Source organism: Marmota flaviventris, chromosome 11 (genome assembly GCF_047511675.1).
Source record: "Marmota flaviventris isolate mMarFla1 chromosome 11, mMarFla1.hap1, whole genome shotgun sequence".
NCBI lineage: Eukaryota > Metazoa > Chordata > Mammalia > Rodentia > Sciuridae > Marmota > Marmota flaviventris.
This window is the reverse complement of record NC_092508.1, coordinates 38,021,686-38,045,485: the sequence shown is the minus strand read 5'-3', so window position 1 is coordinate 38,045,485 and position 23,800 is coordinate 38,021,686. Positions and strand designations below refer to the sequence as shown.

At 35.9% G+C, this 23,800-nt stretch overlaps 1 protein-coding gene across 3 annotated transcripts in view; it reads right to left on the bottom strand.

The window, feature by feature from the left end:
- Ankrd44 (ankyrin repeat domain 44) overlaps positions 1 to 23,800 on the bottom strand; it is a 298,968-nt gene that overhangs the window by 93,776 nt on the left and 181,392 nt on the right. For all 3 annotated transcript variants that reach the window (XM_027924996.2, XM_027924997.2, XM_071618968.1), the window contains 2 exons: positions 16,567 to 16,645; positions 7,061 to 7,175 (listed from right to left, as the gene is read on the bottom strand). In XM_027924996.2, the coding sequence (XP_027780797.1) occupies positions 7,061 to 7,175; positions 16,567 to 16,645 (194 nt within the window). The remainder of the gene's footprint in view (positions 1 to 7,060; positions 7,176 to 16,566; positions 16,646 to 23,800) is intronic.

Genomic DNA, 23,800 nt, shown 5'->3' with positions numbered 1-23,800 from the left:
ACAAGGTGGCCCTTTTCAGATTTCATGCTTCATAAAGAAATAGTATGATTTGAATTTGTTAAGCTTTGGTTACATAGATTTTATTTGCCATCCCAGAAGTTATTATGTGGTGTGCAAATGTGTGAAAGTATATACATATCCACAGATATTTCATGGTATTCAGTGTTCTGCAAAATGTGAGTCTGTCAGCAATTAACCACCACTCCCTCTTTCCATGCTAACTTGTATTTATTAGTGTTTTTGTTCCATCTTCCCTCTGTTAGTTTTCCTTTCCCTATATGGAGATTTCCAGCTCAGTGTATATAATAGCTGGCATTCATCAAGAAATGCAATTTGCCAGTCTTCCGGGCAGTGTCATGTGGAGGAGAATTGCTTATAATTGCCTCTCTCATCATTTACCAAAAAAAAAAAAAAATTCTGAAAAGCAATTGCATCAGCGATGACCTTGGTGCTCCTGAAAAGGAAAAGGGAGTTGGGGGATGGGGGAAAAGATTTTCCTTATATACTGTTATTTATATTGTTCCCTCTTTATTTAATAGACACATACTATTTTTAAAAAAAAAAATGTATACCATGTTTTAAAGCACCTAAGTGGAATTTTAAGCTACTATAATTTTACCTAGCCATTTTATTTGTTTTGGGGAGTAAAATGTTAAAAATTTGTGATTCAATATCTCTGGACTTTTAGAAAAGGAAAATGAATAGGATAGTTTCAAGTTCCTGAAAGAACATACTTGAAATCAAGGACTGGATTTAAGATTTCTTTGGACCTACCTCATTCTTGAAATACATACACACATTAACACACACACACACAAGGCATCACATATACATTTTTGTAAAATATATCTTTACATAAAAGAACACAAGCAAAAGAGAAAATAGCATCAAAGTCTGTAAGAAGCCAATTGAGAAAAACAAAAAGTGACAAGTTTAACAGCAGCAACACTGTAATATATCCCATAAAGTTCATTACCAATACTTGTCATCAACCTTGCCACCTTACCCTGTCTTTGGGTAATTCATTATACCCTACATTAGCTAATTATTCCATTGTTTTCAATTTACTAACAAAAGAGATATAGAATTACTCTAATTTAAAATTTCTAGCACAAATTCGGCTTAGTACACATTTTTTATTCTACAGTTAATAAAGTCACTACCTCAGTGTAGGTTTTGAAAATGTAGTTGTGTGGATTCAAGTACTATTGGCATTTGAACTTGAATATGATACTATGGTTCAAATAGTGAAACTAAATATCAAGTCATAATTGGAAAAAAAAGAGAAAAGCAGAATTTAGAATCTCAGAATCTTGTCAGAAATTATCCATACATTTCAAAATAAAACTACTTCTTTGTTGTCATAAAATAAGACTGCTTATCAAGGAAGGATTATAAAACCTTTAGTAAGAAAATTAGGACTTGGCTGTCTTCGTCAAATAAAAAGCATCGCTCCTATTTCATCAGGTATACATCAAGGCCCATCAAGAAAAAAGGTGCCAAAGAACCCTAAAGTTAACATGATGAGTTACAGGAAAGAGACCAATTCCAGTTAAATTGCTACATTTATTTGACAAGTCATAAAATTAATGGAACCCATTTGTATTTAGCTATTTCTAATTTGGCTGTTAGCTGGCATCTCCTACCCAGTTATTTCAGAATAAATGAGGTCTGAAAGACTGTCCTTGTCGAGAGCTATCAGAGGTGAAAAAAAAGGCATTTTTTGCCATTAGAATATGGGTTCTTTTATGGCTTCCCCTTCCTAACCCTCTCTTTTCTAGAGTCTTTCCTCTTGGCTGTGTGGAAGAGAACACTGTAATTGAGGTGTTGGGGTCATAAACTTTGGGTTTGAGTCCCACTTTTGCTACTTGTTAACTCTTTGATTTTTGGCAAGTACATAATGATTCCCTCATCAGGAAAATAAAGACAATTACAGCATCTGAATCATAGAGCAACTGGAAGGACTCGTTGGGATAATGCACCCCAAGTGCTAGAGCATCTGGCATGTGGTAAGCCTTTCCCATCCGTGTTAATATTATCACTACCCTTGTGATTATTGTTTCAAGGGATAATTAGCAGTCTGAGTGTTAAAGATGCAATCAGGTTGTGCTTTCTTAAGATCAGGTGTGTGACTCCTTAGAAGCCAAGAATGAATGTGATTAGTCAGCATTTCTATTATTTTTTTCCATCTTTCTAAATATCTTACAACATTTATCTCACAAATCTTCTAGGGAAGAAGGATTGGTTTAGTTTTGCTCACTGAGTGGGTAAGACAAAAACATATCCTAAATTTAGAATAGGATGATTTTTATGATTTTTACTTGGATTGTCAGCCTAAATCTAAAAACCAAGCTTCTTATGAATTTTATCTATGCCAGTCTAGATATTTCTTATGTTCTACTAAGTGACAGGCATTTGTGTTTCTCTGCCAACAACGGGATCTGATCATTGCTATTTGTAATCTATAGGCATTTTCAGTGGTTCCTTTAGAATAAATCCAAATATTCTAACATGGCCAGAAAGACCCTTTCTGGATCTGGCCATTGTCCAACCTATGGGTATTCTAGAATCTCAGTGAATGTCTTTCCTTTCCCCACAAGAACTAGGCTCTGTTCTGACCCTACTCAGCATCTGTTCTGAGTCAAACTGCAGAAAGTACCCTGACTTAAAGTTCAGAGAAGCAAAAAGAAAAACCAAAAATATTTCAATCAAGAGCTGAAAATAAGTTTTTTTTTAATAGCCCACCTGGGGATGCTGTGACAGTTAAGTGTACCCCCTCGGAGTGGTGCCTGGCACAGGTAAAGCACTCATGAGCATTTTCTACTACAGTATTGTCAAATTGTGCAATCAACACGAATGCTAGTGTTTTCTGTTTGCATATATATATATATATTTTTAAATATTTTTTTTAAATTTTTAGTTGTAGCTGCACACAATACCTTTATTTTTATGTGATGCAGAGGATCAAAGCTAGGGACTTGCACTAGCTTTGCTAGGCAAATGCTCTACCACTGAGCCCCAGCCCCAGCCCATGTTTGCATATATTTTATAATTTTAAAGAATTGCTGATATATTGGTGTCAAAAGCCAAAGGAATTTACATTTATACATATTATTATACTTATACATATTCAAGTAACATCATAATAAAAATAAGCCTATATTGAGGACCTAAAATACTCTATCAAAGCCTAATTATTGCTACTCATCCTTCAGTCTTGGTTAAACATTGCTTCTTCCTGGAAGCCCACCCTAGTCTTGCCAGACAGGATATGATGTCCCAGATATGTTTTCCGAATCCCAGAGGCACTGGCAATTGCTTTGATGTCACACTCTTAGCATAACTGTGATTGTTTGTTTAAATCCCCCAGCCCATGGATTATAAATTCCTTCAGGGTAGGGACCTCTTCAACCCAGAACCTGGCACCACGTGTGACACTTAACAGGCTCTCCACGAATAATTGATGAATGTGTGCCAGAGCCAGTTATCTGAATAACTATAGCATCACAAATCTGCTGCAGTGGAGGCAGGAAAAGACCTGAGAGCACACGTGGTGAAGTGGAAGGCAAATTAAAATCCTAGAGACAAGAGCCCCACACTTAAGATAGGCGAAGAAGAAAACCAAAGGGCTCTGAGGCCACATAAAGTCCCATGAGCACTGAGTCATGCTGCAGAAAGTGCCCTGACTTCAAGTTCAGAGAAGCAGAGAAGAAAACAAACAAACAAAAGAACATTCTAACTGAGGGCTGAAAATGACATTCAACTAAGTCCACAAGAAAATAATGATGATAAAACTTGTACAAAAAACTTTTAATATACATTTGGCCATACTGATTCTGAACAGAGAGGGGCATTTTAATAAATTTGATTAGTTAATTTATTTATAGAAAGAAAGGCCTGTTTTTCTCCTCTTTATTAAGTTATGCTACATAAATCAAAAAGGACCCAGAGATTTTCTGAGGGGCTTTTAGCAAATTAACCTCCTCCAATTACTTTCACTTTTTTTTTAAAGTTGTCAATGGATCTTTATTTTATTTATTTGTATGAAGTACTAAGAATCAAACCCAGTGCCTCACATATTTTAGGCAAATGCTCTACCAGTGAGCCACAACCCCAATCCCTCCCCTTCATTTTAATATTCCTTCTAAGGTGGATTTCCTTCTCTTGCACATAGAAGCACAAACAGACACACGTACACACTCACTCACTGAACCAATGTCGCACAGCGTATTCCAAGATATCCCCAGACATACTGTGACAAAAGAAAGCAGACATGGCTTATTAAGGTTGGGACAAGGTTTTCTTTGTCTCTGTCCCTTGGACACAGCACAGCCAAAAGAAGGAAAGGCCACTTGAACAAAAATGTCATTTCCAAGGCACTTTACTATATGGTGTGTTTGCACAAATTGAAAGCAAAATAATTACAAGGAAGTAAACTTTGTATTTATTGAATAAAATTTTTTTCTGGGGAATTTTAATTAAATATCAGTCCCAGTTTAGGTTTATCTCTAAAATGGATGCAAATGGATGGCAAAAACTTCCCTGATAACCTAAAGTTGAAGGAAACATACTACTGAAAATATTGGCACATGACAGGTAAAGCTGGTTGTAGGTATTTTACTTCTGCTTAATTAACACTGAGCAGTTCTGATCTCTGGCTTTGGATTGGGCCTGGCTGAGAACTTCAGAAACTGGGAAGGGCCTCCTAAGTCCTGCTGTCATACTCTTGCCACAAAACTGAGCTGGACTCTTTTAGGGACTACTATAATAGTCAAGCCAAGAAGGGCCTTGGCTTACAGTGGATTCCTATCTCTTCTAGAAGAGACATCCTGCTGCTGATACTATTTGCTCAGCATTTCCCTCCTCTGCAGGCCCTTAGCCTCCTCCTTAGCCCAAGACCTCATCTTTTCCTCCTGGGACATTTGCAAGAGTCTGCAAATGTCTGCCAACGATCTCCATCTGGACAGCCTCCAGAACGTCTGGATGCCTAATCACAATGATCTTTCTTATACACAAATGGGATCATCAGACACAGCTAGCCCCACCCACTTACAATTCCTTAGCAGCTTCCGATGCCTCAGAATGGAATCCAGTTCCTTGGCAGGACATGCAAGATCCCTTGAGATGAGGCTCTTCTTGCCTTTCTACCTCGTTTCTTCCTACCTCCCCACACATCAGAGCACCCACTTTAGAAATTTGCTTTTACCACATTCATATACTTGTGTCTTTATCAAGGCTGTTCCTTATTCAGGGAAGGTCCTTCCTTGCTTCTTCCTCTCTTTCTACCCTACCGTTCTGTCCACCTGAAAAATTCTTACGCATCCTTCCTTTTGCTGAAATGTCAACTCTTGTGGGGGACCCAGATAGTATTTCTCAAACTCTGTGAACCACAGCCGGATCCAAACCTCCATTGTAACAAAACTTATAGTACTGTAGTCATCTGCTTTTGTTCTATCTCTGCCACTAGACTGGGGAGCCCAGAAGGTCATTAGAACCCAGTTCAACTTAATGTTGAACTGATGAAGGTAAAGCATTATATAGCACCAGAGTGCACCATATAATTCTCCATATAATTCACTTTAAGCCCAGGATACCAGGTCCTCTGTGAACCTGATTTAAAACATGATCCCATCACAAACTTCCCTGGACCATTTAAATTCTGGTTCATTTTCAAGCAAGATTTTCAATTCTGTTGCACAACATTTGACAAACAGAATTCCTAACATATGCTGCCCTCATGTTCTTCTAAAAATTCAGTTATTGTTTGTAACCCACAGTCTGTGTGATGAAGGCTAAACTCTACATTCGGGCATTTAAAGTCCTCTTTAATTTGGTTCTATCACATATTATTAAGTAATAAAATAATAGTTAACATTTATTGGTAGCTTACTATGGGCCACATACCAGTCAAAGAGCTTTTCAAATGGATTATCTTTTTAATAACCTTAACAGATATATTTATATATCTCATATAGATCTTACCATATACCAGAAAGCTTAATTAGTAATTAAATCATTTAATCTTCATAACAAACCTATAGATAGGTACTATTATTACTCCTATTTTTCAAATGAGGAAGCCGAAGCACAGAGGGATTGTGCAATGGGCTCAAAAGTGAGACAGGTTGGACTGGAGCCCAGGGAGAGCCCAGCAAACCTGCGTTCCCCCACTCCTGCTCCCGTGCACCCCTGGACAGAGCACAGCACTGTCACATACCTCTACTCTGGAGGCAACCACTTTCCCTCTTTGGTTGCTCCTGTTTTCCTTCTTGTACGGGGTGGCTGCCGCCCTCTACTACACTCAGATGACCCTCATCCTCCAGAGCCTATTAAGACTCCTCTGCTCCATGAAGCCTTTTCAGAAACCTTTGCCAGTCTTGTGTTTTCCCCCTCCTCTCTATGTTCTACAGCATAGGTACCAAACATTCTGCCACTCAAGTCCCTTTCCATTCATGACCTTGTAATATAGACTATTTTGTATAGTTATTTGTCCTAAGTGAATTTTGGTCCCCAACAAAATTATGAGTACCTTATAGACACAATCTGGTAACTTCTTCTGAGTCCCCCCAGGACCTGGCACTGTGACAGAACTATGTGGTGGCTTTCTATATTTACATTCAACTATATGTAAAATGAAGTAGGTCCCTCCTTCCCTATGTGATAGATGAACTCAATTGTACTCCATAATCATCACACAAAAAAACTAAGCAAGAATCCTGAAGAAATTTCAAATTCGTCCATTTTTTTTTTCCTGTTAGGTTAACATTGAGCATTGGAAAAAACAGAAGAAAATTAGAAAGCAGAGTTAGGAATCAAGTTCAAGATTCCTTAATTGAAACCACTGGAAAGGGCCTCGTTCTGATGTAGCTGAAAAATAAAATGATTCTTCCCTGCGACTGTCATTAAAGACACTTAATTTATTTCAAATTTAATTTGTGGTTAGTCTAATAGTACAGATCCACCTTAATCTGACAAATGGGGACACTCCACATGCAGCAGCACCCCTTTGGCAGCATGCCTGTGTGTGACAATGACACCACTGTATTTTGCAGTAACCTACTTGGCAGTGTCAGCTCCGCTGGTTATTAAGGTGTTGATCAAAAGCTCATGACCGTATCTTGCAGCCACATGGAGAGGAGTGTTGCCATCCTTATCCACACAGTCAATTTCACCTCCTGAAAGAGAGATTTTAATTCAGCATAACACAAGGAATCAGGCGGATTCAGTTACTACATTCTTGCTAATCACTCATGTCGGCCAGATGTTGAATTTCTTTTCTACTCCACTGTGCATATCTGTTCTCAAGTACAAGAATATTTTTTAAGAACACAAGTCACTATCTGAAGTGGCAGTAGCACTATATCTGCAGAGAGAGAAGTCTACTAGAAATGCTTTGTAAAATATCTGTCCAGGGTTGGGGCTGTAGCTTAGTGGTAGAGTGCTTGCCTTGCATGTGGAAGGCACTGGGTTCCATCCTCAGCACCACAGAAAACTAAAATAAAGGTATTGTGTCCATATACAACTAAAAAAAAAAAAAAAATTATAAATCTGTCCGTATTGTTTTATTTAAAGATCTTACAATTAGATTTCTGCTCTAAATAAACAATAAAATCAAATTCCATAAAATGTAACTCTGAAGACATTTAATTTCAATTAAAAAATTAAAGACCTATGGAAATTTCATGTTAAAGCGTAAGAACTAAAAAGAACACAGAGATAAAGAAAAAATTCCCATGTGGTTTGATTATTTAACTTAAAATATGAGTAAGTAAAAGTAAAAACATAACTACAAACTGAAAATGTCTATATATTGTAGCTATCAAGTTAATTATAATTCTTTTAATATAATATCTCATCCTATTCTATTTTTGTCTCCTTTTCTCCCAACTTTTAATTATTTCACATTTGTTTTTTGTTATTGTTGTTGTAGTTGGACACAATACCTATTTTTTATTAATTTATTTTTATGTGGTGCTGAGGATTGAACCCAGGGCCTCACATGTGCTAGGCAAGCACTCTATAGCTGAGCCACAACCCCAGCCCCTTAATTTCACATTTCTTTCTCTCCCATTTTCATGTGTGTATATATGAGTTTGAATAAATATAATTGATCATTTATCTGAAGAACCATTTCAAAATAAGTTAGACATCATGATATTTCTCCCCAAGAATGTTTTTCCTAAGAGCAAGCACATTCTCACACATAAACACATTCTCTGTTATAACCAAGAAATTTAACACTGGTATAATTTTATGTAATGTACAGTGTATATTCTAATTTCTTCAGTTGTCCCCCAAGTATACTTTATAGTTGTTTGGTTGTTGTTTAAATATGAGATCCAATCAAAGACTCTGCAGTTGGTTGTATCTTTAATTTCTATTAATCTAAAATAATCCTCCTGCCTTTTATTTTTTTAAAACAAATAAATGGTGATATATAAATTTATATATATAATTTATATGACATATAACTATATATTATTTGTTTATTTATCTATCTATTTATTTATTTATGTTACCAGGAATTGACTCAGGAGCACTCAACAACTGAGCCACATCCACAGCCCTATTTTGTGTTTTATTTAGAGACAGGGTCTCACTGAGTTGCTTAGCACCCCATTTTTGCTGAGGCTGGCTTTGAATTCTCGATCCTCCTGCCTCAGGCTCCCCAGCCACTAGGATTATAGGCATGTGCCACCACACCTGGCATAATTTATAATATGTAAATATTATAAATAAATGGTGATTTTTGGAGACCAAATCAGGTTGTGTAGGATGTTCTGCCTTCTGGAGTTGCCTGAGGGTTTTCTCATTATTAGATTTGGGCTAAACATTTTAGCAAGAATGCCATTGAGCTGATGAGTACCTCCCACCACATCTCAGCACACACAAAGGTTGAGTCATTCCATTGTTGGATGATACCAAGTTTGATTATTAACAATGGGCACAGAGTTTCAGGATGGAAAGGAGGAAAAGTTCTGGAAATGGTTGGTGCTGATGACTGCACAACAATGTGAATGCACTCAATGAAAATGAACTGTTAATTCTTAAAAATGATAAATTGTAGGCTATGTATACTGTACTTCAATTAAAAATTTTTTTTTGATTATTTGATTAATATGGTACCAGGCCTGGGGATGTAGCTCAGTGGTAGAGCACTTGTCTAGCAAGTGTGGCCCTGGGTAACATCCCCAGCATTGCAAAAAAAAAAAAAAGAAAGAAAGAAAAGGAAAAAAGAAAAAGAAATAAATAAAAAGGTGCCTACCAGCACACCCCAGTACAGACAGGTCTTTCTCCTTTGTAATTTATAAGCAATTCATGTGGTGATACTTTGAGACTGTGCAAATATCCAATTCCAAACAGACTTTCCCACCATGACTTTAGCTTATACAAGGAGTACTTTGTTCAGAATTGACCTGACTTCTTTACTCTCTGTACTTATTTTATCATTTTGATATATAGTTGGATTCATTTGATTCTTTTTATTTTGAAAAAAAAATTACTAGGTTTGATTTATTTTACTAATATGTAAAACATTTACACATTTCAAAAGTCAAAATTGTATTTTTAGAAAGCCTCTCACTCTCATTCCTATTTCTTCCATTTCATCCCCAACCACTTCCTATAGTAACCGTTTTGTTAGTCTTGGTTTATGCGTCTGTGTTTCTCCTTTCACTTACTATATCCTGGAATTCACTCCTAGAGATCATTTCTTAGAGCTAATCCTTCTTTTCTATAGAACTTCATCATTTTCTATCGAATGGATGTATTAGTTTTGCTATAATCAGGAAGACTACAGGTAATAACATTAGTGTACACTGTTTCATATTGGTCAGATGCACCTTTAGTGCAAATTCATAGAAGGGACATTTCGTGACTAAAGGACAACTGAATATGTGGTTGTCAGAGTTTGCCAGATTTCTTTCTGTGCAATTCTGCAATCCAACCAGCTTGCCCACAGCCTTGTCAAGTTTTTGGATACCTGCCATTTGTCGAGTGGAACCTTGGTGGAGCTTTTATTTGCATTTTTTTTAATTACAATGGAAGTTGAACATCTTTCCATGTATTGAAGAGCCATTTATTTTTTTCTATGAAATTTTTTTGTGATTTTTGCCCATGTTTAAAAATATGTTTGTGTGGCCTTTTATTCCTTGATTTTTCCATAGCTCTTAAACATTTAGGAAATTACCAATTTGTCAGTAATACATGTCACAAGTAATTTTTCCCAGGTTTTCATTTTTTTTTTGTTTGCTTTATTTATGGTGTTTTTATCCTGTAGAAATAATTTTTTTGCTAATATATAAGTCTTTTATTATTTGGGTTTTAGGTTGTTAGAAGGGTTTCCTCTACATTCTGGTAACAAAGAAACTAGTACATGTTTTCTATACTGGAAAGGTTTCATTTGTTAGTTGAAACATCTGATTCATTTGGAGTTTATTTTGGTAATGGTGTTTTAGTTGACTGACTAAATAAATGTTCTCTAAATGCCAGAAAGAATCAAAGTCCAAGAAAAGGACCTGAACAATTCAAAGAAACAGAAAATAGATTAGCTGTTGCCAGGGACTGGAGGAGGGAGGAATGGAATGGGAAGTGACTGCTAATGGGCATGAGGTTTCCATTTGGGGTAAGGAAATGTTCTAGAATTAGATAGTGGTGACGGTTGTGCAACCTTGAAAAAATTCTAAAAATCCACTGAATTGTATGTTTTAAAAGGTCAACTTTTATGATATGTAAATTATATTTCAGTTAAAAATGGAAATATCTGAAGAAACTACAGAAAAAAAGATGAGGAAGTAAAGGAGGCATAAGCACATCAAGGGACGAGGGTCACAATGTATGCTTGCCCTTATCTGAGCTAATATGCACTTGTCCTTTAATAAAGGAAAACACCCAATATATTGGGGCAAAGAAGTAAATTATTCTGAGGTTCTATTCATTTACCATTCTGTATAGGAAAAAATTTCTGCATCATTATGAAAATCTCTTAAGTTATTGGATTATCACAGCATGCTCTTAAATATCAAGTATTTTAGAGTAGGAGTTATCAGAAAATTGTGTTTCACAAAATAATCTACAAATTTCTATTAATTTTGACCATGCTTCCATTATTAATTACATTGACCTAAGTAAGCAATAATAAACTAAAATATACTGTTATAAGGTATGCTAATACTATAATGTTCAGTGTGTATATCTAAACTGTGCATATATACTTATATTTTCCAGAATGAGAAATCTAAAATCCTAAGAAATGTAAAGATTATGTAAATGGCTTTGTTCAATCTAGAAAGATATGATACATTTGTTTTAAGTAACATTTCTGATTGAGATAGTAATTTTCTTGTCATACAAACTTTAGAAAATTCAGCAAAATACAAAAAGGAAGAAAGAGGTCATATAAATTTCATGATTATTCTAGATAGACAATATTAATATTCTGGAATATTTGTGTGTGTGTGTGTGTGTGTGTGTGTGTGCATGTGTAAAATTTTCCCATGAAATCATAGTCTGGAAAATTTTGTATCTTACTTTCTCCCTTAATGTTACATCACAATACTTTCCAGATTGTTTTTTTTTTCAATTAATATAACTGTAACTGGCTCTAGAATATTAGGGTTTAGAAAATTTACTTAGCAAATGCCCAATTACTAGGCAATGAAGCTATTCCCAAATTCTTGCTATTAAGAAAAACAGAAATGAACATCTCTACAAAAAAGTTCAGATTATTTCTCTGCAAAATTTTTTAGAAGAAGAACCACTGGATCACAAAAGTATGAATATTTTTTAAGGCTCTTGATAGATAATAATATCTGAGTAGCCTTTTATTCTCATAAATTCTACTTTGGGGCATTATGACCAACAACCTCCCAAAATTTGTTTTCAGTGAAAAATATTTATTTTCTGAAAAATATTTGTTTTACATTGGTAAAACACAGAATTAATGAAAGAGAATCTTTGCCACTAAGTGAAAATTACGAAAAATGTGTGGGCCTTGTGGAGGGAGCAAATGCTTTAAAAAGTGCCATCAGCACACAGGGAAGATCACACACTTCACTCTATCACCAAGACTTCTATGTGTAAGAATTCACTTGAAAGTCAATCTAGTGCACACATGGGGTGTGCAATTCAATAGCTGTTTGCAAAAGAGGTAATTCTTTCTTGACCTTGACTGTGACAGAAAGATACAAATGGCAACTTGAACCTAAAATTCTGATCTTTTTTTCAAACCTTTGCTTCTGTGGTACAATGGTTATTATTAAAACAACTTGTTCAAATAAATAGTGACAGTTTCTATAAAAGTAATAATTACCTATGTGTAACTTTGTATACATTCTTAAATAAACAGAAAAATCCAAAAGCTTTACCAAGTTGCAATAAAAATTCTGGAGTTGGAGTTGGAGAACATGATGGTGGGGATCATGGGAGATTTCTTTAACGATTTCAGTTTATACTGAGCGTGGACTAATTTTATAATTGTGAAAAATAATAAAGTTAGCATTGTGAACTTCTAGGGACTAAAGTGATAGTTCACTATGATCCGATTTTAGAAGAATCGAATTTAGATCAATTCATTTTTATGACTTGATGGTGGCTTTGGGGATAGGTGGCCATTTGGGCTGTATGAAATCTCAGAGCAATCTAGGGTGCATGGATCTGTGTGAGGACTGTCCACAGCGATCCAAGAGGTTCAAACATGGAACAGATCTGGGAAGATGGGGAGAGGGTCCCTGAATTCAGAGAAGCCTTTGCCCTGAAAAACACTGTCACTACACATCCTTCCCAGCCAAAAGCCATCAAACCATTCTTAAGATGTATTAGAGTCTCCAGTTTACCAGCTTCAAGTATAAAAAAATTGAGTACAGAAAGAAAACAGTGAAAAATATCAGGCAGTGTAGAATAGAGGGTCTGAGCTGATAAAGTCTCTTTTTATCGTGGTTAATATCATTTTAAAAGTCAATTAAAAGCCATAGAAATATAATTATCATCCCCATACACTTTTTTAAAAATATTTTTTTAGTTGTCGATAGACCTTTATTTTATTTATTTTTATGTAGTGTTGAGAACCCAGTGCCTCACACATGCCAGACAAGTGCTCTACCACTGAGCTACAATCCCAGCCCATCATAAGCTTTTGTTTTATTTAAAATACATTCCAGGAAAGCATAATAGCAGAAAAATAAAAGACAGCATATTTGTTATCTGAAAATGTTTTCTATTAAAGTAAAACCTAGATAGGTAAATTTCTATTTTATAATCACTCCATAAATCTTTCCAAGTCCACTTTAAAATCTTTAAGACTTGCTTGGAATGCAAATTAAGTATCTTTACTATTCATCAGAGGGTTACAAGTTAAATGTTGGTAATTGATCATTGATAATTACTGAGGAAAATAAACATTTGCAAGTTTAAAAGTATGCAGAGCATGTCAGAAGGGATAATTAATCAATATTATGTAAGCACACATCTGAAATTAGTATTTCACTGCACAAACAAGAATGGTCATTTTATTAAGTTGCCTCAAATGGATTGTGAGCCAAAAGGTCAAAAATCTTACTGTGAGTCATCCTAACCTAGTATTTGACTCTTCCTGCACAAACTCTTATTTATTTTTAAAGCTTTGTGAAGAAACCATCATTTTTGAACTTTCATAACTTGCTGGACAGCATCTAAGGCAGCTGCCCAGTGCCAATGGCTGGATCAAATGCTTCCTGGTACCAAATTATGTCGTCTTTCAGTTCTGTTCCCTCTTTGCTGTGATAATGCAGTGTCAGAGAACAAACTGTGATTTGACAACAGAGGTAAAAAGAGTTATTTTTTAAATGATTATCTTATAAAAGCTGAATGATTCTAGAAAAACAAAGTTAATAGAATTAATAACCTTGATTGGAGAGAGCAGCATGGGAATCAGAGCTGCCATGTACCAAGTCAAAACACCAAAGCAACTTAACAAAACAGACAAATAAATACAAAGGACATTCCTCAGTGTATGCGCAGGTGGCTCAGAAAGCCTCTGGCCCTGTGGTAATGCACCCCCAGCTCCTGGAGGACAGAGGGTCTCCTGTGTGTTTGTGTTGTGACCTACTCTGGAGGACTGACAACAGGCCCTGAAGTGTGAGCCTCTGGGGAGGAAGGGTCTCAGCTGTAGCTCAGAATTTTTCTCAGAAGGAAGCAAATAAACAGGAGGGAAAAAAAGAACTTCCTATTCTCCCTAAGGGCATTAAAAAAAAATGTCCAAAATGTCAAATGGAAGAACTCACAGTTCTCACATGTATAATGAAGGCAAAGAAATGTCAGCTGAGAGAAGGGAATACCAAATTCCCTTCACAGGGACAACCCTATTCCAAAGATACATGCCTCTAAGAGTAAATAGTTTAAAAAAAATTTTTTTTTTAAACATCATTGCTCTTCCAGAGAATGTGTGGACAAGGGCAGTGGTTAAGAGTTGCACCTGCGATGTTAGATTACCTGTGTTCTGATCCCTTTCCTCAACGTAATGGTCTTGCCTCCCAATACCAATGTCAACCTCTCTTCCTCAGTTTCTCCATTTTAAAAGGGAGCTAATAAGAGCACCTCTTTCTCATAGGGTGGTTGAAAGGGTTTATATGGGATTTACATAAGTGCCTGACACAAGCTAATGTTAGCTTTATCATTATATATCATGGGCTATATATTGTAGCTACTATTTCTTCATTGATTCAGGACTTTGGGCCCCACCTGATCCACAAGCAATAAGTCAAGCCAGCCAAGAATGAGACAAGCTCTAAAACAAAGACCCCCTGAACACAGAGGGTAAGAGATGGGGTTTCTTTCAGGTCTTGCTCCAATTCTAAAGTCCGGCAAGAATGCTCAAGAAGTACATGGAAGACCTTGAGCCCCTATGCTGGCTCATGAAGAGGTCAAAGCAGCCAGCAGTCCTCTAGGACTGATGTAAGCATATTAACATGACCGAGGAGGGCTCTGGGGATGACGAGGGGCCGGGCAAAGGACAGACCTCTAGGAAAGTAGCATTTAAAAGGTGAAAAACTGTTCTCTCTCCAACATTGTCTTTGTGGCCTGAGGCTGCTTTAATGAGAAACAAAGATTTTTAAGCCACAAAGCTAAGGCCCATTGATTAAATTCACATTATATTTTTTAAAAGGGTTTGTTTTTAAGGGGATAGGCATCATTTCTGTAAAACAGTCTAGAAATACAGTGGGATAAGAAAAAATGTTCAAAAGAGGAAGACTAGGGTCACCTCTCCCCGATATTTATATCCAGTTCCCTTCAAAAAAATGGATGTCAAAGGCATGGCACATATTTCAGATTATAAATAATGGATGTTGTATAGTAATTTCCATTTTACCTTCCTTGGCTCACTGGAAACTTGTTAGGATTTCTCTTCTCCTACAGCTTCACTGAAGTGCTTATAAATTTCCTCTGCTTTGCTGTAGATATTTTGCTTCCTAAGCATAATTTCACTGGCTGGCCTTTTATCCACATGCCAGAGGCCTTTCGGTTTTATGACATAAGCACCTAAGACATAACTCAATGCACTAACCATTCTAGGGCATGTCACCCAAAATTCTTACAAGATGAGAAAAATACAGATCTAAGAAAACTGACTTACATTAGAGTTTTGAGAAGTGAAAATATGGGTCAGCTAAAAAAAAAGTTTAGGAACTACCAAACTGACCTAGAATGTCAGCTTAAGAGATGAACTCAACCTGCTTTTCTTTTCTTTTCTTTAACTGTCTTTAAGATTTGCTGAGGTAACATAAGTTGTATTATCAAAGTCAACCCACTCATGCTGGCCGTGACCTACAACAGTAACATGAAATATGATAGTACGTGACACTCCCTGGTACTTTGGCTTCAGAGACAGCCCATGATGATTCAAGTACACCTTTGTTGTAAGCCTGGAAAAGTATAATATTATGTGACTTTCCAAGGTCTCTGTCAAGCCTGGGATTTTATGATCCTTTATATCACATACTTACCTGCCTTTCTTCTGAGTCCTCTCCTTTTTCCTACCTCTGCCCAAGTGACTTAATGAACTTTAGCTTAGGGAGCTACAGTGAATTCTAAAATCTAAAAATAATTTGCTGCTAGAAAATGTAAGCTACTTGTCATTATTTGTTTCAGAGTAAAAAGTACATAATCATAGGGATTTTTAAAACACTTATTTTTTTAGTTGTAGTTGAGCACATACCTGTACTTTACTTATTTTTTTTTTTTTAATGTGGTGCTGAGGATCGAACCCAGGGCCTCTTACATGCTAGGCAAGTGCTCTACCACTGAGACACAACCCCAGCCCCATAATTGTAGTTTTGTATACCATTACCAATTTCAAAGCTCACATGCCTGGCTGGGAATTGACTGTGAAACTATGGCTTTATGTTCTGTTAAGGAGAATGTTGATGCTATGTCTGATAATGAGCTTTTAGCAAAGTCTGTCAAGGACTTTTGTAAATCTATGCTTACTAAAACTCCGAAATAAAGCACCAACTTTCACATTAAGATGACTGACAGTCAAACTCAGACCAAGAAGCTGTTCAAATAATGACACCATGGAAGCATCTCTCTTACCATTCTGAATGAGGGTTTGTGACCGGGTGAACCTTCCATGGACAGCTGTCATGTGCAGTGGACTTTTGCCATCTTTACTCTAAAAACAAGAGAGAGGGAGAAACAAGGAAGATGTTTATGTGCTGGTGACATCAATCTCAAACAACCCTCTGGATATTGTTGACAATGCCCAAAAACATCGATTTCAATTTTTTAAAAAGTCTAATCAATAATTACAAAGACTGATAATTTTGGAAGAAAAAAAAAACATGAATGGCCTCTCAAGTTACTGTATAACATCACATTTTAAACAGGTTTGGAGAGGCAATCATCCAAAATATTTTTTCCTCCTCTCTTGTGATCCACTGACAAAGGAAGTTTCCTTCAAGATGTTTTTTTCAACTTTTAAAAAGACAAATGATGTATGAACTTGTGTGGTTCCTATTTGACCTGTGGTTGATAAAACTGCTATTAATCACTGCAACTGTCAAAACCAACAAGGAACCCTCCACCTTCCCCTACATTCCAGTTCCATAGAAAAACAACACTTTTGACTATTCCAAAAGAGAATCCCTGGCTTTGGATAACTCAATAGAAATCACAGAATTAAGCCATGCAACTATTTAGGAAATTGCCATTTTAATGATCAGGTGGAAATATGTGCTGAATTTATATATTTGCTACTTATGATAGGAATTATGGAACTTCACAACACATATTAAGCTAAAACATTAAAAATGAACAGAATCTATATATTGATCATTATCTTACCAAAGACCAAAGTCCTACATATTTAATTAAGAAATAAAAATTTCTTCTGAAAAAGAACCCAAAAGAAAATACCACTGTTATTTCAGACCAAAAGCATATAGAGAGAATGGACAAACTGTTCCTAACTTATAATGGTTCCCCTAAATGATTTTTTTACTTAATGATGATACAAAAACAATTCACATTCATTAGAAACTGCACTTTAAATTTTGAATTTTGTTCTTTTCCTGGACTAACAATATGTGGCAGCAACAGGGAACAGAAGTTCTCAGTCATGGGAGCATAAGTGTAAACAGTGGGCACTCAACAGTGTACTATGTTGCCAAGCTGTGATGTTCCGTAGGTTAGATGTGTTAAATGTATTTTCAACTTATGATGGATCTATCAGGGACTTAACCTTATCATAAGTTAAGGAGAATCTGTATTCTCGTTCAAGTATTTAAACAAAAATCATGTCACTATTACTTTTCTAAATTTTATTAGACATATTTCTCTAAGCCTAAGGTTAAGTTATGAAGTTTCAAAATGCATGGTCGTTTTTGTGACAAAACTTAAATAACTATGCTTTAAAATGACTTCATTTTAAAAACTCCACATTGAAAAACAATCATTTAAATAAGTATTTTCTTAGAGTAAACCAAAGCCCACCCATATCTGAATCACCAAAATTCTTGTTAGAAATATGGATTCTAGGCCGGTGCAGTGGCACATGCCTGTAATCCCAGAAGCTCCAGAGGCTCCAGAGGCTGAGGCAGGAGGATTATGAGTTCAAAGTCAGCCTCAGCAAAAGCAAAGTGCTAGGCAACTCAGCAATATAAATATCTCAGAAAATATCTTTATATATATATATATACATACATATATATATATATATACACAAGGATGTTGCTCAATGGTTGAGTGCCCGAGTTCAATCCCTGGTACCCCACCACCACCATCACCAAAAAAAGGATTTAGGGCTTATGCCCTAATCCACACTTATCAAATTGGAATTGCGGCCATGTCTAACTCTACACAGTGACTAAAGTCTTAGAGCCACTATTTTAGACTGTGAACTTAAATAGCTTATAAACCCACAATGTTTTGACAGAAGAATTTTAATTTTCTCCTCTGATCCTATTCCTGAGGAAAGGAGTCGCATAAAGTCAGTGCCAAAGAAAGAGTTAATCAGAGTGGTCATTGCATCTTGACAGAAGAAAATAAAATGCTGTCACATAGATGGTGGAGGAAAGTCATAATAGAATCCATTTGACATGATTATAACCTGAATAAGAAAATACTGAGAATGGAGGATGGAAGTAAGCTTGATGCTTTATTGAAAACAATATTTTTAGAGGAAAAGGAGAAGCAATTGAGAGCATGATGATACGGCATCATCGCTACCCACAAGACTCCTATTTACCATTCAAATAACTGAAAAGCCTGGGAACTACTTTGGAATAAGGATTTAAAACATACTCTTCCAATAAAAAAAGTGATGACAGTCCAAGAATGTTAAGGAAAGAGAAGAGAGAAATTCCAGAGTTGACATTAACTTGTCCCTAGGTGGTGCTATTTCTTTAAATTTTGCTCCAGAATTTTCTCTTAAATTTAATATGAAAACATAGGTAATTATCATTTAATTAAATATATATAAAGTCATAATACTTCAGTGTTTAGAAAATATATTCATGAATATATAAGAACTTTCCCATGCCTGGAAAAGAGTTTAAAAGACTTACCAAGGAGGACCGGCTTGGTAGCTAGTGAAATTGCAGACAGAGTCAAAGCAGAAGTAACTGGTCTCTGCAGTGCATAGTTTGCAACGCTGGTGCCATTTCAGGGATAGCAAACACCACACCCTTCTTCTCCCAAGAAGTGCGTATGCCTCTGATAAAGGGACAAATACTGCTAATTCCCCCCATAGGGATACAGGTGGCAGAGGTGGGGAAGATGGGGACCAGAACTATGAAGAGTATCGTGGCAGCCATTCAGGGGCAGCTTTGTTCATGAGTGGATATAGAGGGAGCTCATTATTTCAAAAAGTCATTGAAAAGCAATGGAGCTCAAAAGGATCATTCCTTTTATTTAGCCTCTAGAAGTTGGAACTCAGAATATTCAGGTTGAAACTAGGGATCCTACTAGATTTCATTATTTGCCTAAGAAACTTTTGTTGTAGAAGACTTGGCTGTTATTCTTGAATCAAGAACTTCAGACAAGAGTAAACACTGCCTGCATTCTCTTCAGAGAGCTTATACTCAAGTCCTTCATTTATTCATAGGCTTTCCTTTTATAATTTTTTTTCTTAATTTTTGGTCCAATTTTCTAGAAACATTTTTTTTTTCTAGAAACATAGATTTGGGGCTTAGAAACTTTTATTTTGAGAATTCACTTAATTTAAACAAGAAGCTCTTTTGTTGATTCAGGTATGGCTATGCACTAAAACATAAAGGAAAACCAACGAGCATCGAGAGTATTTTAGAACAAACAGTAGTACCTTTTCAGGGCAGAACTCAACCTCATCCAAGGAAAACCAATCCTTGAACTAAATGAAGTGTTTCAATCTTCTGGACCATTCTTTCTCTCAGAAATGCACTAATTCTTTTCTTCTATTCCTAAACCTATCTCCTTATCCTCCAACATCCTCTAAACCATCCCTAAACTTCTAGATACTCCCCAGGGACCAGAAAGCATGATATTCTCTAAGTCATGGAGCCACCAAAAGTTGTACAACTCAGTGGCCCTGCAGGATGGCAATGAAGCCTCCTATGGGATTACACTGAGGCCACTGGGGTGCAGTTGGAAACCCCACAGGCGCTCCTAACTCAGTAAAAGAGTCATCTAAAGGCTGGTTTGAAAAAGCCACACACAATCCAGTTTATTTTTAATGGTTCTAAATGCCAGAGATGGTACATGGTTGGCTCAAACATTCATTCCCCTCCCTTCCTTACTTCCTCTCCAGAGTTCCCAGTGCCACATCCTATCGCTGCTTACTCTTGCTATTCCTCTTTGCACCTTCAATTTGTCTACTACAACCCATTCTATAATTGGGTCCTGGTACATATAAAGAAGGATATGGGCCCACTTTAGCAGACATTTAATGCTAGGGCTAAATGATCCAAGGGCCCAGAGACAGAAAGAAATTGAGACCACAGGTAGGTTAAATGTTCGTGACTGGGAGGTAGCAAACCAGGCTATAGCAATTTCTAAACCTGTCTTCCTAAGTCTTATCCAGCATGGCTATGTGTATAGTGCCTTATTTAACCCTCACTTTGAATGCATGCAAAAGTACCCTTAAGATGCAACAGAAATTACAATGTGGTCTGTAACGAATAAGAAAAATGACGTGCTCTTCCTATTTGCAAATTACAAGTGAACCTTTAGTAGATGATTTTATGAAATGTCATGTCTTTATTATTTAAACTAATATTGCAAAGTCAAAGGTAGGGCCATGGTCAATCTATGTAAAATGAAGAACTGTAAAATGTGTGCAGATCACGTGTCCCTCCTCCTCTTCCCATCAATCTTGTAACTGCTCATGAAGACATCACTTTTAGTGTTTTGTAAGAATAGAGGAAAACAAAGTGAACATGGGGGTGGGTATTGGCTGCATTTCAATATGCTATTTCCCTCAAACTTTGGGAAATCTAAACAAATACAAATTGTCTTGCATCTACAAACATTTTCAAAACCCAAGGAGCAATGTGGTACAGAAAGATAACAACTTTAATCAGAAAGCTACCTCCAGAGTCAGACAGGATGGCTCTACGGAAATGTTAGATGATCCGTGCATCCAGAGTGCATCTGGAATCACTAAGGAGGATTCAAAGGGCATTAGGAAATCAGAGCATGTAGACAGAATAGATGAAAGGAGATTGAGGAAGGCTAGATTTTATTCAAAACATCTCTTATGTTGATTAGATAATAAACTCAAGTCTCATATTTTAAAATCCCATTTCTTATATTCTGTTTAAGATCAATAGTCCATAGCAAAAAACTTGAATATTAAAATTAAGAAAATATACTTTTCAGGTCCATTTGTGGGAAAGAAGAGAAGACTACCAAAATCACTGTACATATACAGTTGAAGTCCCTTATCCAATCTGAATGGACCACCAGTCCCTTAGCTGAAAGGTGTAGGCCAGTATGCCAGAAAGTAGCCTTCTAGCTTTAAACACTGGGCACATGGAGAATATGGGGCCATGTTTTTCAGAGGAAATGGTGAGCCATGAGTTCATTAAGTGGAGGGTGGTAAAGATATTACTTTATTTAATTTTAACAATTTCCTTCCTTTAAAGGATCCACAGGAAAACCCTCATACACCAGGATGGCAAGAAGATGTCAACAGCCCTGGACATTGATGGTCAACCTGAGTGCTTTTTGCTCCTTGCAACCATGTTCTGTGATCCCACCCAAAGACTCTCTCCGCACCTTGCGCTGCAGCTCCTCTGTCTCTTCAGCACCCAAGGACCTTTGTCTACCTCTTCTTGGGAACTTGGGTGGGATCCACTAACAGGAGGTGTAACTCTGAGGTTCTCTTCATCTGTTCCGTTTTCCCTTTCCTGCCCACCTTGCACCTTTAAGAAGATCCTATGCTCCCTTCATTTCTTTCTTCCTTCTCTTATTCTTCTTCTTTTTTTAAAATTAAATTATTTATTTATTCTAATTTGTTATACATAATGGCAGAATGCAATTCATTTCATATTACACATATAGAGCACAATTTTTCAAGTCACTGATTGTACACAAAGTATTTTCTTATTCTTCTTTTTTGATCCCTTTCTTTGGCTCTTCCCTCTCCTCCTGATCCTAAGTAATGGGCTCCTGAAGTCCTCCCTTCCCTCTCTAACTCATGCTATCATATGCTCTCATTCTTTCCTCCCAGTTTCAACTATCACCTTTATGTGAACAAGACAACCTAAATTTTTCTTATATTCTCTACTGCTTTCCCATGCTGGAGGATCATATTTTCCATTACTAGGTCCTCAGACTGGCTGTACCAAAGGCTCAAAATCATCTCTTCAAAAATGAAACTCAACAGGTTTTCCTCCAATACCAGCTTTCTCCTGAATTCCGTTTTAATGAATATTAACAATGGTATTCATTTATTAAATGCTTAATGTGTGACAGCCATTAGCCTATGTGATTTAGGTGTGATAACTCCAATTAATTCTCACAACAGCTCCATGAAGAAGATACTATTGTTTCCTGAATTTTGCAGATAAAAAAAACCGAGACATGCAGAGAGGTTGCTTATGATTAAATAGTTATTCAAAATCAAGGCTGGGATTGAAATCTAGGCAGTCTATCTTCAGAACTGAGAGCTTATCTACTTTGCTCTATTAACTCTCACTAGGTTCATTAGATTCACTACACATAGATTTTCTTTTTTTCCAAAATAAGAATAGTTAACTTTTTATTTTGGATATAAAAATAAAAATAAAAATAAATAAATAAAAATAATATGTGTCCATTGCATCACAACCAGAAGATAAAAAACAGTATACAAAAAAGAAACTAAAATTCCGAATCATAATTTCATCACCCTACAGTGACAAAATTTTTATAAATTTTTTTCTACATAATTTTTAATCACTCTGTAGTGATAACTGATGCTAGCATACTGGTATATAATCTAAATATTTTCTTTTTCTATCTTTCTATGCATATATACAGACAAATAATTTTTTAAAACTAAAAAATGGGATCATAATTACTGATTGCATTAAATTTTTTCTGTGATAACATTGAGTCTCATTATTCTTTTTGATACTTTCCAATCTTACAGGCAAATATTTATTTCTGTTGTCTTCATTTTTCTAATTACTAAATATTTTTCATCAGTTTAATGGATATTATTTTCTCTCTCTTGTTAACTGCCTTTGCCTAAATTTTCTAGTAGATTATCAGACATTTTCTTGTTGGTTTGTATGTGCTCTTTATAAATTAAGCATATTAACTTGTGCCTAGCATGTTAATTGCAGAAAATTTTCCCTGGTTGTTCCTCTTGATTTTGTTAGTTTTGTTGTTGTTGTTGTTTTGTTTTGCCATATAAAAACTTCAAATCATTATGGAGTAATATATATGTATATATTTTTTTCCTTTACATTTTCTACCCTTGGTGTTCTATGGTCAGATTACTGTTTCTAATGCTCCCGTCTGATCACATGATTCATGGTCCCATAGCATATGGAAGCCCAAATTCCTCAGCTGGTAGATGAGCCATCTTCCTTGGTTGTGTTACATTTCTGGTTATTTATTTCTGGTTCCTTTCTTTTATCCAACTTAAACTCTATATTCAATTATGCCAAATTTCTCTTCTGAATATTTGCCCCATATGTATGCAATACTAGAAATTATGAGAAAAAAAATGTAAAAAGATTTTAATGATAAACAGACAAGATCATTAAAATAGATCAGTATGATATTTTTAAATTAAATCTTAGAAATTATATTTTTTCAAAATCAGAAATGGAATGTACTAGGACTTTGCTTTAGGATTCCT